Source organism: Ascaphus truei, chromosome 11, assembly GCF_040206685.1.
Source record: "Ascaphus truei isolate aAscTru1 chromosome 11, aAscTru1.hap1, whole genome shotgun sequence".
NCBI lineage: Eukaryota > Metazoa > Chordata > Amphibia > Anura > Ascaphidae > Ascaphus > Ascaphus truei.
The window spans coordinates 58108951-58122095 of NC_134493.1; the positions used below are offsets into that span (position 1 = coordinate 58108951).

Sequence of the window (13145 nt, forward strand, 5' to 3'; positions counted from 1 at the left end):
GCTCCCCCGTTCCCTCTCTCGCTCCCGTTCCCTCTCTCGCTCCCGTTCCCTCTCTCGCTCCCGTTCCCTCTCTCGCTCCCGTTCCCTCTCTCGCTCCCGTTCCCTCTCTCGCTCCCGTTCCCTCTCTCGCTCCCGTTCCCTCTCTCGCTCCCGTTCCCTCTCTCGCTCCCGTTCCCTCTCTCGCTCCCTTTCCCTCTCTCACTCCCGTTCCCTCTCTCACTCCCGTTCCCTCTCTCGCTCCCGTTCCCTCTCTCTCCCGTTCCCTCTCTCTCCCGTTCCCTCTCTCGCTCCCGTTCCTCTCTCGCTCCCGTTCCCTCTCTCTCTCCCGTTCCCTCTCTCGCTCCCGTTATCCTCTCTCGCTCCCGTTATCCTCTCTCGCTCCCGTTCCCTCTCTCGCTCCCGTTCCCTCTCTCGCTCCCGTTATCCTCTCTCGCTCCCGTTATCCTCTCTCTCTCCCGTTCCCTCTCTCTCCCGTTCCCTCTCTCTCTCCCGTTCCCTCTCTCTCCCGTTCCCTCTCTCTCCCGTTCCCTCTCTCTCCCGTTCCCTCTCTCGCTCCCGTTATCCTCTCTCGCTCCCGTTCCCTCTCTCGCTCCCGTTCCCCCCCTCGCTCCCGTTCCCTCTCTCGCTCCCGTTCCCTCTCTCGCTCCCGTTCCCTCTCTCGCTCCCGTTCCCTCTCTCGCTCCCGTTCCCTCTCTCGCTCCCGTTCCCTCTCTCGCTCCCGTTCCCTCTCTCGCTCCCGTTCCCTCTCTCGCTCCCGTTCCCTCTCTCGCTCCCTTTCCCTCTCTCACTCCCGTTCCCTCTCTCACTCCCGTTCCCTCTCTCGCTCCCGTTCCCTCTCTCTCCCGTTCCCTCTCTCTCCCGTTCCCTCTCTCGCTCCCGTTCCCTCTCGCTCCCGTTATCCTCTCTCGCTCCCGTTATCCTCTCTCGCTCCCGTTATCCTCTCTCGCTCCCGTTCCCTCTCTCTCTCCCGTTCCCTCTCTCGCTCCCGTTCCCTCTTTCGCTCCCGTTATCCTCTCTCGCTCCCGTTCCCTCTCTCTCCCGTTCCCTCTCTCTCTCCCGTTCCCTCTCTCTCCCGTTCCCTCTCTCTCTCCCGTTCCCTCTCTCGCTCCCGTTATCCTCTCTCGCTCCCGTTATCCTCTCTCGCTCCCGTTCCCTCTCTCGCTCCCGTTCCCTCTCTCGCTCCCGTTCCCTCTCTCGCTCCCGTTCCCTCTCTCGCTCCCGTTCCCAGCGGCTTACTGCAGTAGACAACCCTTAGTTGCTTTTTCCCGTTCCCCCTTGGCTTGCTGCGCTGCCATTGCTTGTTCTTTCTTTTCCCTTTCTCTTTTCATCTCCCTTTCATGTGCAAAGTACAGAATAAATTTCTTGCGGTCTGCCCTCTCCCGCGGCGGATCCCTCTTCCCACGCATGCGGAATTCAGCATCCTTCAAAACCTCATAGAAGAACGTTAGGATTTCCTGGTCCCTTGCTCGGGTTCTTAGATGGTCACTTGGGGTGAAGTTTTCCAGCTGAAATATACGTTCAGTTCCCATGTTCTTAAACTTTGCCCGGACCCTAGTCAGGTTCCCCTGAGATTTAAATGTGAGCACAACAATGGGATCAAGTCCTGTAAAATAATATACATGTTAGTATTTGGCAAAAGTTGCTCACCTGTCACTGTGCCAACAAGTATTCTTTATCTCATGTTACACACAGTGCCATGCTCACTAACAGCGTATCACTGAGCTTTATGAATAAGATTAAACAAATGACTGTGAACATCCAGAATATAATAATAAACACTAGCACATGTGTGTGTTTAACTATTAGTGAGGATACAATCAGATGTGATGAGTTCCAGTTGCATGCTGTGATGCCTTTAATTGGACAAACAAGCCAATTATTCATAGATCTCGTTTGTCAATACTGTATGCCTTAGAGCAGCGGTGCGCAAACTGTGGGGCGCGACCCCCAGGGGGGCGCGACACTGCCGACGGGGGGCGCGGGGTTTACAGAGGCCCCGCGCGCTTCCCGAAGGCACTTAAATTAAGTGCCGGGGGAGCTGCAGGGCCTCTGTAAACCTAACTTACCGTGGCTCCGGCGGCTTCCTCCCTGCGTCGCCATGGCAACGCGGCGTCAAAATGACGCTGCGAGGTCATGTGACGTCACGTTGCTATGGCAACGTGACGTCATTACGCCGGAGCGCGGGTAAGTTGGGGTTGGGGGGGGCGCGGGAGTGAGGGGACAGCCGGCAGGGGGGTGCAGGGAAAAAAGTTTGCGCCCCCCTGCCTTAGAGACCTCACAAGTCTGTTCTTCAGATGCAAACATGAGAATATTTATAGTACCCTCGAAGAAAATACTTTTGAAGACTTTAAAGTTTGTTTACAAATATCTCACGACATACTAATAATATCTGGAGACATTAATGTCCTAATTAGAGTCTCCCAGCGGAGGAGATGTGAGGATGGAAGATGCATGTTCTGTATCACTGATTGTATGTGAGGCTGAGTAAGGAGAATGATACTATTATTACCTGTCAGCGTCCTGGCATTGTCAAGTAAATCCTTTATTTCAGGCACTTCTTCTTCTGTAATCCCCTTCTTGACACTGCAGGATAAAGATAATAGTGTGAATCCCTCGGAAATCAGTGACTCGGTGTATAAATGTACAGGACGGGGCAGCACGTTCCCAGCTTGTGATGAGGAGACTTTACAGGCATTGAGGAGCAGGGATTGTGTTACTACTCCTGAGGACTTACACAGAGCAGCGTCTCCTCTCTCTGTGAGGGACACTACTGGGGCTGTATGATGGGACCTCACAGGGACATAAGGGGGGACCCTAATAATACAGTTGACCTTGGCCTGGGGGGTAACAATGACCTGAATACATGAGAAAGATAACAGCGCCTGTCCCCAGGGATGTTACAATGTTACTTTCAGTGCCTGAGACACAGGGGCACAGTGAGATGCCCAAAGTCACAAGGATCTGTCCCGGGATTTATTGGTCCCAAGGTTCAACAAAGTATCCGGCCGCTCCTCCTTCTCTTACCGTGCACCCCAAAACTGGAACAACCTACCGGAGACTCTCACATCCACCACCAGTCTAAGTTCTTTCAAATCTAAGGCCGTCTCACATTTTAATCTGGTCTGTAACTGTTACTGTACATACGCCCATAATATATATTATCTGTAACTGTGCATGCAATGTCTTGTGTGTATATATATACACACACACATATATATATATATATATATATATATATATATATATATATCAAAACAAAACAGAAATAATAAAGGAGCGCCTAATGCAACAACCTGCCTAACTGTGAATAAGTAGCCAACTGCGTTGATACAACCTATGGGGTGGCTAAAGTGAAATAATATAATTAAAAAACCCTATGTGATTCTAAGATAAAATGTGTAATAACTTTAATACAAAGTGTACATAACAAAATTGTTAAAAAATGCTTCTGGAAAAAAAAAAAATTTTATGTTGTAATACAAAAAATATCTAGAATAAAATAAAAAATATAAAAAATATGAAAAAATGAAAATAAAAACTTTTTTCCAAAAAACTTTTAAAAAACCTTAAAAGTCACAGAGTCCTGTTCCAAGTGAATGCATCCAGGTATAGGCAGCCCGTTTATAAGGGATCACAACTCCCTAGGAATACCTATGAAAGAAAAAAGAAAAGAAAACAGGCGCACACCTAGTGCATTAAAGTTTAACAATAATTTTATGGAACATTTAAAACCAGACAAATGCCCACTCACAAGTAAAGCGTTATTTGAAAGCAGTTATGAGATTGGCCCTCATAAGCCAGTGGTGCCGTTCGAGCCTGTAATGGTGTCCTCTCGTGCGCGGTCTCCTTCTACCGGAAGTGACGCTCACCCGGTCTGGTGTCCCGCACAAAACGGAAGTCCCTCCAGGAAACCGAGGCCTCTCCTGACTGCCTCTAGCTGCTGCACCACCAATCAAGCCAAACGATGTGTCCACTGATCTGCTTTGCTGGGCCTCCCACAAGCTGCGTTCCTCTCAGTCTGCTCTCAGTGGGACAAATGTCTGCTCTGCTCTAGCCACGCCCTACGCGTTTCGTCATCGATGATCCCCTGAAGAAGTCATCATCGATGACGAAACGCGTAGGGCGTGGCTAGAGCAGAGCAGACATTTGTCCCACTGAGAGCAGACTGAGAGGAACGCAGCTTGTGGGAGGCTCAGCAAAGCAGATCAGTGGACACATCGTTTGGCTTGATTGGTGGTGCAGCAGCTAGAGGCAGTCAGGAGAGGCCTCGGTTTCCTGGAGGGACTTCCGTTTTGTGCGGGACACCAGACCGGGTGAGCGTCACTTCCGGTAGAAGGAGACCGCGCACGAGAGGACACCATTACAGGCTCGAACGGCACCACTGGCTTATGAGGGCCAATCTCATAACTGCTTTCAAATAACGCTTTACTTGTGAGTGGGCATTTGTCTGGTTTTAAATGTTCCATAAAATTATTGTTAAACTTTAATGCACTAGGTGTGCGCCTGTTTTCTTTTCTTTTTTCTTTCATATATATATATATATATATATATATATATATATATATATATATATATATATATATATATATTGTATAACCTGTTCACTTATGTAACTGTATTTGTAACCATGTATTTGTCATCTTAACTCTATGCCCTGGACATTCATGAAAACGAGCGGTAACGCTCACTGTATTACTTCCTGGTAAAACATTTTATAAATAAAATAAATAAATTGCGCTGGTCACCTACCTGTATACAAATATAGGAACAATGAAGTCCGAGTAATTTGCATTCATATCTCCTTCCACCAGTCTGTGCACAATGCTTTGATATCCTTTGTCCCACACCACCTCCTGATCCAGAGCCAGCAAATTACCTGGAAACAGGGTACAGGTTTTAGCCTGGGAATAACCAAGGGGGGACCTGATTCTGTGGGATATCTGGTTATAAGAGGCACGTACACTAATTATAAGAAGCAATTCTTACCATGCAGAAATCTTTGCAAGAACGTCTGCCTCACATTGTTTATTTTATGATATATAATAATAATAGGAATAATAGGAATAATGAAAATAATAATAATAATTATTTATTATACTTATTAAAAACCTGTTTATGTTATAATCCAGCAGATACTTAGCAGACTTGTAATATAACTTAGTCAAACGTGCTAATTAACCTCTTAACTGACAGAGGAGAAGCTGCACGTTGCTTTAAGGTATATATAATAAGAGTAATTGTAACATCAACTGCGTATAGTGGTAATAAAATAAAACAAAACATTATCACCGGGAATGTGATGTACAAGCAGAAGTCCAACTCAATCCATACGTGCTTGAAGTGAGGGTGTTCTTACATACAGTATGCTGAACACCATCACTTCAAGCACGTATGGATTGAGTTGGACTTCTGCTTGTACATCACATTCCCGGTGACATTGTTTTATTTTATTACCACTATACGCAGTTGATGTTACAATTGCTCTTATTATATGTTTAGGCGCGGTTAGTACAGTGTTTTTTTCTGTCCTGGGTGCTCAGATTCACTGGATTGGCAGCCGCACTATTAACACTAAAATATTTAAGTGGTAGTTATATTTATTCACATTTTCCTTAAATAGAAAAGCGCAGCACATTTTTTCTTTTTAAGTTATATATGAATAATCTCTGGATGGATGAGTGTGACTGACAGAGGAGAAGCTGCACGTTGCTTTAAATTATATATGAATAATCTCTGGATAGATGAGTGTGACTGACAGAGGAGAAGCTGCACGTTGCTTTAAGTTATATATGAATAATCTCTGGATGGATGAGTGAGACTGACAGAGGAGAAGCTGCACGTTGCTTTAAGTTATATATGAATAATCTCTGGATAGATGAGTGTGACTGACAGAGGAGAAGCTGCACGTTGCTTTAAGTTATATATGAATAATCTCTGGATGGATGAGTGTGACTGACAGAGGAGAAGCTGCACGTTGCTTTAAGTTATATATGAATAATCTCTGGATGGATGAGTGAGACTGACAGAGGAGAAGCTGCACGTTGCTTTAAGTTATATATGAATAATCTCTGGATAGATGAGTGTGACTGACAGAGGAGAAGCTGCACGTTGCTTTAAGTTATATATGAATAATCTCTGGATGGATGAGTGTGACTGACAGAGGAGAAGCTGTACGTTGCTTTAAGTTATATATGAATAATCTCTGGATGGATGAGTGTGACTGACAGAGGAGAAGCTGCACGTTGCTTTAAGTTATATATGAATAATCTCTGGATAGATGAGTGTGACTGACAGAGGAGAAGCTGCACGTTGCTTTAAGTTATATATGAATAATCTCTGGATGGATGAGTGTGACTGTCTCAGGTCCGCACTTACCGAGCTGAGCAAAGATCTCTCCTGTCTCATAACTGTTCATCTTAGCGCAGCCGCGGTTATCAACCACAGTGATGGTGTCAGTGAGGGGATATGTGATTCTTCTGGTGGTCCTTGCTCCATCAGACTGTCCTGCATCTGTATAGGTCTTAAACTCCCCTTCATCCAAGACGACGTACTTACAGGAGTTGATGAAGGAGGACTTCCCATTTCCCATATACCCAAACAGCTGCAGGAGGACCCGGTTATAGCCCTGGCTCCCCCGAGCACAGTTATCAAGGCTGAAACTAGTGATGTACTCTCTGAGTTGATCAGTATCCATGGCTGTTTCCTTTCTGTCACAGACTGTCTCCTCTGTCTGTCAGACACAGAGTGACTGCAGAACAGCACTATCCCTTATATAGAGTTACCCAAGCAGTGAAAGTGAAACTGGAAAGGGAAGAGCCAGTCGGACAGGGACAGACTAAGCTGCAGTTCAGTCAATATCCTGCATGTGTGTTTTTTAAATAAATCAGTTCTGTAAGAAAAAATACTTTTAGCATTTTCTGTTTTTAAAAAAACAACTTTGAAAGACCAATTTTCCTGTATTCTATTTTAACAGCCATTTGCTAAAGCACTGCCCCTTCATGTCCTGTCACAAGCCCTGGCACACCCCTCTGTCAGCCCTGCCCTCCCTCTTGCACATGTCAGTGCAGGAGTGCTCATGAATATTCATGAGCTTCCACTGACTGACAGAAGCAGATGAAAAACATATGCCATATCTAAAGATGTCGCCAAATTTCGCCGATCAACACATGGAGAACGAATTGACCTGCAGCTATACAGTTCTTTAGGTAATTAGAGATTGCCCACATGAAACTATTGAAGTAAAAAAAAAAAAAAAAAAAAAAAAAAAAAATGAACTGCAGCTTTAATGTGAATTAAAGTGTAAAAACATAAACCATTAACTTAAAACTTGGCACATGATGTGCTGTATACTGCCCATAACTATCCTGAACATTTCAAGGTGTTTGCTAACACTTACTGCTAATTATTGATGTTAAGCACTTTAAGAAGGGCCAAATACTTAATTTGGATGTGTTTAACGTGGATTAATGTGTCAAAACATTATCCAATTGCCTTCAAACTTGGCAGGAGACATACTTTACACTGCCCGCAACTATGCTGAAAATTCCATGGCTTTTGCTGACATACACTGCAAATTATTCACGTTAAGCACTTTCTGAAGGACAACAGTCTAAAACGCTTAGGGCCTTATTCAGAAAGCCTCGATAAGGCCCTTATCGAGCACTTATCAACCAAAATGGCTACTGGTATTCAGATAGCCTCGATAAGTGCTCGATAACGGCCTGTATCGACGCAAATTTTTTATCTCCATCCGAAATTCGCTAACTGAGCAGCGATCAGGCCCTTATCGACCATTTTCGGAGGGTTGATAAACTCCCGCTATTCAGAGACCCGCGAGTCGGGTGTCGCGGCTCATCGCAGCCCATCGCAGGCTTAAAAAACGATTTTCTCCCCAAATCCACTTCCCCACAAAATTGTTGGTCAATTGGTGGGGAAATGCCTCGATGAGCTGCGATGGGTCAGGACTTAGAAGAAATCAGGCCCCTTTCCTGCCTCGGATTGATGCCGGGGGTCTCCGGAGCTGATAGCCATTAATAGCAGCTCCGGACCCCACCGGCATGCATCCGAGGCAGGAAACATGAATGTACAGCAACTTCATTACCTTAGCGTCTAACCGCTAAGGCAATGAAGGGGTTAAACACCCGTGCCAGGCTTACTGTAATAAACATACAGTACAATACAATACAGTGGCTATCGGGGGTGGGTGAAGGGGGAATTTGGCCCTTAGTGGCTGTTTAGGCATTGCGGGGCTGTTGCGGGGGGAGTTAACCCCTTCATTACCTTAGCGGTTAATACATATAATATATAATATAATAATATGGGCATGATAAGCCTCTATAGCACTCAATGGGCACCCTAATAAAAATACAGTAATACACAAGACACACAGTAATAAAACCTAACTATACTCCCAAAAAACACACTTCACTAAATAAAATCAGTAGCCAGCTAATCCAATCAATAGAAGCAATTACAACATCAACAATGAATTAATTAAACCATTACCCAATCAAACCAATTAATCCCTAAAGCAACTCAAAATGAATAGTAACACTAACCAATGTAAACAATGAATTAATCCTACATTAATTAATGTAACCATTAAAAGACAAATAAATACATTAAAACTATCTCTGAAGTATCCATAAAAGCCATTAGCTAACATAATATAACTTTAAGTACAAGCGAACACCAATCGCAAACCTTTTAATACATTAACCATAAACAAACAATCACATCCACATCAATAACAAGCGAGAAATGCCCCCCAAATATTGGCATAATAATGTATTAATCTGTACCCGAAAGAGGTACAGATTAATATATTATCAGTCAATGTGCCTCCCCCAAAAAATAAAAAAACACACCCAAAAAATAGACCTGTAAAAAGAGACATTTACAAACATAGAATATCTTACTTACCATTAGAAGCGGTGGCCCTCCGACTCCCGGGGTAACAGGAAGCTCACGTACCTTGAAGGCCTCCAACAGCATCCAATGCCATCATCCATCAGGATCCGGCTCAGGTTTAACATGACGTCAGTAAATCCAAGATGGCCGCTGTGTCACAAGGTATTTCAGCCAATCAGATCGTGGGAACCAATTCCACACGCTGATTGGCTGAAATACCTTGTGACACAGTGGCCATCTTGGATTTACTGACGTCATGTTAAAGGTAAATGAAGCACAGCCATTCTGATTGGCTGGCATCATTCCCTTTAAGTGACGTCACAGCAAAAAAAATAATGTAAGTCTGCACATGGTTTTAACAGCCAATCAGGTGGCTTTTAACCATTGTGAGGGTAAATGTGACGTCACAAGCCCTATTTAAGGCCGTGACGCCTCATTTCAGCCCAAGAAGCCGACGAGACAGCATCGGCTGGGATTTAACATGGGGTTTTATGGATTGACAGATGAAGAAAGAAGATAAAGAAGATGAAGAAATGGTTACAGATGAAGATAGAAGACGGTGAGTAAAGAAAGAAAAAAGAAGTTTGGGGTACCTGAGCCGGATCCTGATGGATGGTAGCATCGGATGCTGTTGGAGGCCTTCAAGGTACGTGAGCTTCCTGTTACCCCGGGAGTCGGAGGGCCACCGCTTCTAATGGTAAGTAATATATTCTATGTTTGTAAATGTCTCTTTTTACAGTTCTATTTTTTGGGTGTGTTTTTTTATTTTTTGGGGGAGGCACATTGACTGATAATATATTAATCTGTACCTCTTTCGGGTACAGATTAATACATTATTATGCCAATATTTGGGGGGCATTTCTCGCTTGTTATTGATGTGGATGTGATTGTTTGTTTATGGTTAATGTATTAAAAGGTTTGCGATTGGTGTTCGCTTGTACTTAAAGTTATATTATGTTAGCTAATGGCTTTTATGGATACTTCAGAGATAGTTTTAATGTATTTATTTGTCTTTTAATGGTTACATTAATTAATGTAGGATTAATTTATTGTTTACATTGGTTAGTGTTACTATTCATTTTGAGTTGCTTTAGGGATTAATTGGTTTGATTGGGTAATGGTTTAATTAATTCATTGTTGATGTTGTAATTGCTTCTATTGATTGGATTAGCTGGCTACTGATTTTATTTAGTGAAGTGTGTTTTTTGGGAGTATAGTTAGGTTTTATTACTGTGTGTCTTGTGTATTACTGTATTTTTATTTGGGTGCCCATTGAGTGCTATAGAGGCTTATCATGCCCATATTATTATTATATGGGTATGATGTACCACTATACTACTCAATGGGTATAGGGTGGGTATAGTCAGTCTGGGGTGGGTGCTTAGGCCTCACGGGTCAGGGTGGGTAGGTGATTAAGGGGTTAGGGACCATTAGAATGTATTTTTTTTCAATATATGCTTTGTGGCAACGGAGGACAGAGGGACCTGCTGTTGTGGTAAGTATAACTGTATTTATTTATTTTATTTATGTATGCGACTGCAGTGTTTAATAATGGGTAAATTATCTATTATCCATATCTGGATAATAGTTAATTTGCCCATTACTGTACTGTATGGATTTGGGCAAGGGGGGGGGGGGGGGGGCATGTATTGATGTGTTTTTACATATTTATTTAAATATCCATTCCTTTAATAGTGTAGAGGTGCAGGGGGTCTCCGGATTTTAACCATGTTGGTTTTGTGTCCGGGGACCCCCTGCTTCCCGAGATACAGGCCCCATTATGGGGTGCCGGTATCCCTCTGCATTGAAATGTTCCGCGTCACGTGACCGGGACATTTCCTTGCATAGGAGATACCGGCACCCCATAAAGAGGCCTGTATCTCGGGAAGCAGGGGGTCCCCGGACACAAAACCAACATGGTTCATCTCCGGAGACCCCCTGCACCTCTACACTATTAAAGGAATGTATATTTAAATTAATAAATTTCGGGCGACATTTCCGCTGGGAGAGGCGGCTCTCTCAGAGCTGCTCTCTCTGCAGCAGAAATGAATCGCTGGTTTTTGCCTTTTCAGAGGCTCGAGGCTCTCGCTGGCAGCAACTCGCCAGGTTTGGGCATTCTGCTATCACAGGTATTCCAGCCTTTCTGAATACCGTGATAGCAACGCCCAAAAAACATTCATTTTAAAATCCCTGGCGAATTTTTTTATGAATGTTCTCTGAATAAGGCCCTTAATGTGAAAAACGCTTAATGTGGATAAATGTGCCAGACATACACCATTTGTCTGCAAACTTTGCACTGACCATGCTTTGCACTGACCATGCTTTGCACTGACCATGCTTTGCACTGCCTATGCTTTGCACTGCCCATGCTTTGCGCGGCCCATGCTTTGCACTGCCCATGCTTTGCACTGCCCATGCTTTGCACTGACCATGCTTTGCACTGCCCCATGCTTTGCACTCCCCCATGCTTTGCACTGCCCATGCTTTGCACTGCCCATGCTTTGCACTGCCCCATGCTTTGCACTGCCCATGCTTTGCACTGCCCATGCTTTGCACTGCCCCATGCTTTGCACTGCCCATGCTTTGCACTGCCCCATGCTTTGCACTGCCCCATGCTTTGCACTGCCCATGCTTTGCAGTGCCCTTGCTTTGCACTGCCCATGCTTTGCACTGCCCATGCTTTGCACTGCCCTTGCTTTGCACTGCCCCAAGCTGTCCTGCAAATGTCATGGTTTTTCTTAACATGGACGGCAAATTATTAGGAGCGGAGGACCGGCGGGGACCCGGAGCAGCGGCCGCAGAGGAAGGTTAGGGAACAAGACATGTGGGACGTGACCGCTGGTCCCTTACAGCGACGTCCCACGCCCCTCTCTGCCGGTACCTCCGTGCACCCGGATCCCTTCTGTGTCACGTGAGAGTTCTACTCGCATCTCGCGAGATTTCACAGCCTATCAGCAGTAACGATTGCAAGTCCTCCACAGAGCTAACCACACGGACTTCACGTCCACGTTCTCCACCCCACTAGTTTCGCCTTTGGATGTTTTCTGGAGCTGCTTTTTTTTATAAAGGAACCCCTGACCAAATAAGGGGTACGATGCATGACCTTGGCCTGGGGGACAATGTGGTGAGGTGCTGGGGCGGAGGTGGGTGGGTGAGGGAGGGCGAGGCTATTTAATGGGCTGTTGCTCTGGCGACTACATTTCTCATCCTCTGAAAGCCTCCCGCCCACCCCTTTTGGGGTTTCAGGTTTATGGGGTAATGTTATGTTTTATGTGCATTGTTATTAGTGATGTACCGAGCACCGGGTAATTACCCGGACATTACCCGTCTGTGTTCAGCCGGCGGGAGCAGCAGGAATACAGCACACAGCCGATACCAGTGTGAGCCGGGGAACCATGTGACCGGAGCAGGAGCGTTCCTATTGGACAGTCGGGAGGAGCCCAGTGTTAGGAGCAAGGTGTTATTATGTGTGTCACAGTCGGGGGGTGGGGGGGGGACTGGTCAGTTTTTGCCCAGGTGGTTAATGGTGAGAAATGGGAGGGGTCCAACCGGAAACGCTCCTGGGTCAGGTGCAGGGGGCCTAGGGGTGTCCTAAGAGGGATTCCGGGTGTTATGAACCAGGAGTGCTCACTGGGTCGTGGCGGTATACACGTGATAATCATATAAATAACAAATAATACAAATAACACATAATGGGGAGAAGCGCTTCAGACATAAAAGTGACATTTAGGAAAATGAGTCCCTGCCCCGAAGAGCTTACAATCTAAGTGGTAAGTAGGAGGAAGGTACAGGGACAGCAGGAGGGCATTCTGGTAAGTGCGTCTGCAGGGGGCCAATGTTTATGTAGGAGGTGTAAAGTATCATATGCTCTTATCTGTAGAGTCTCTCAGCCCTAACGAGGCCTGGCCAAGGAGTTAACGAGACATAAAACATTTCTTTGTACTTTTAAAATCCAACTCCAGGTAAATTCTGTGTGAAGCCCGGCACAGACCCGTGACAAGTCTGGGCCTGTCATAAACCCAATATATTTTAGTTTTAAACCCAAATTGTACCTTCATTAACCCCTGAAGCACCAGATGGATTAAAATGCATAATATCACATGAGATTATCATGACAGACCCTTCAGGGCGTTACTATCTACACACGACAATCAGAGGGTCAGTAACAGCCAACACTGCATTTACATGGGGTGAATGTCGTGTAAAAGGCAACTTTAACATGCGACAAACACACA

The 13145-nt window shown here is 45.2% G+C and overlaps 1 protein-coding gene across 1 annotated transcript; it reads right to left on the reverse strand.

Moving 5' to 3' along the window:
* Positions 1-736: 736 nt before the first annotated feature.
* LOC142463618 (uncharacterized) lies at positions 737-6774 on the reverse strand. The gene is made up of 4 exons (XM_075566581.1): positions 6376-6774; positions 4750-4876; positions 2510-2583; positions 737-1603 (listed from the first exon to the last, which is right to left on the reverse strand). The coding sequence occupies exons 1-4, from the start codon at positions 6692-6694 to the stop codon at positions 1233-1235; spliced, it is 891 nt and encodes a 296-aa protein (XP_075422696.1). The 5' UTR covers positions 6695-6774; the 3' UTR covers positions 737-1232.
* Between the last annotated feature and the right edge of the window lie 6371 nt (positions 6775-13145).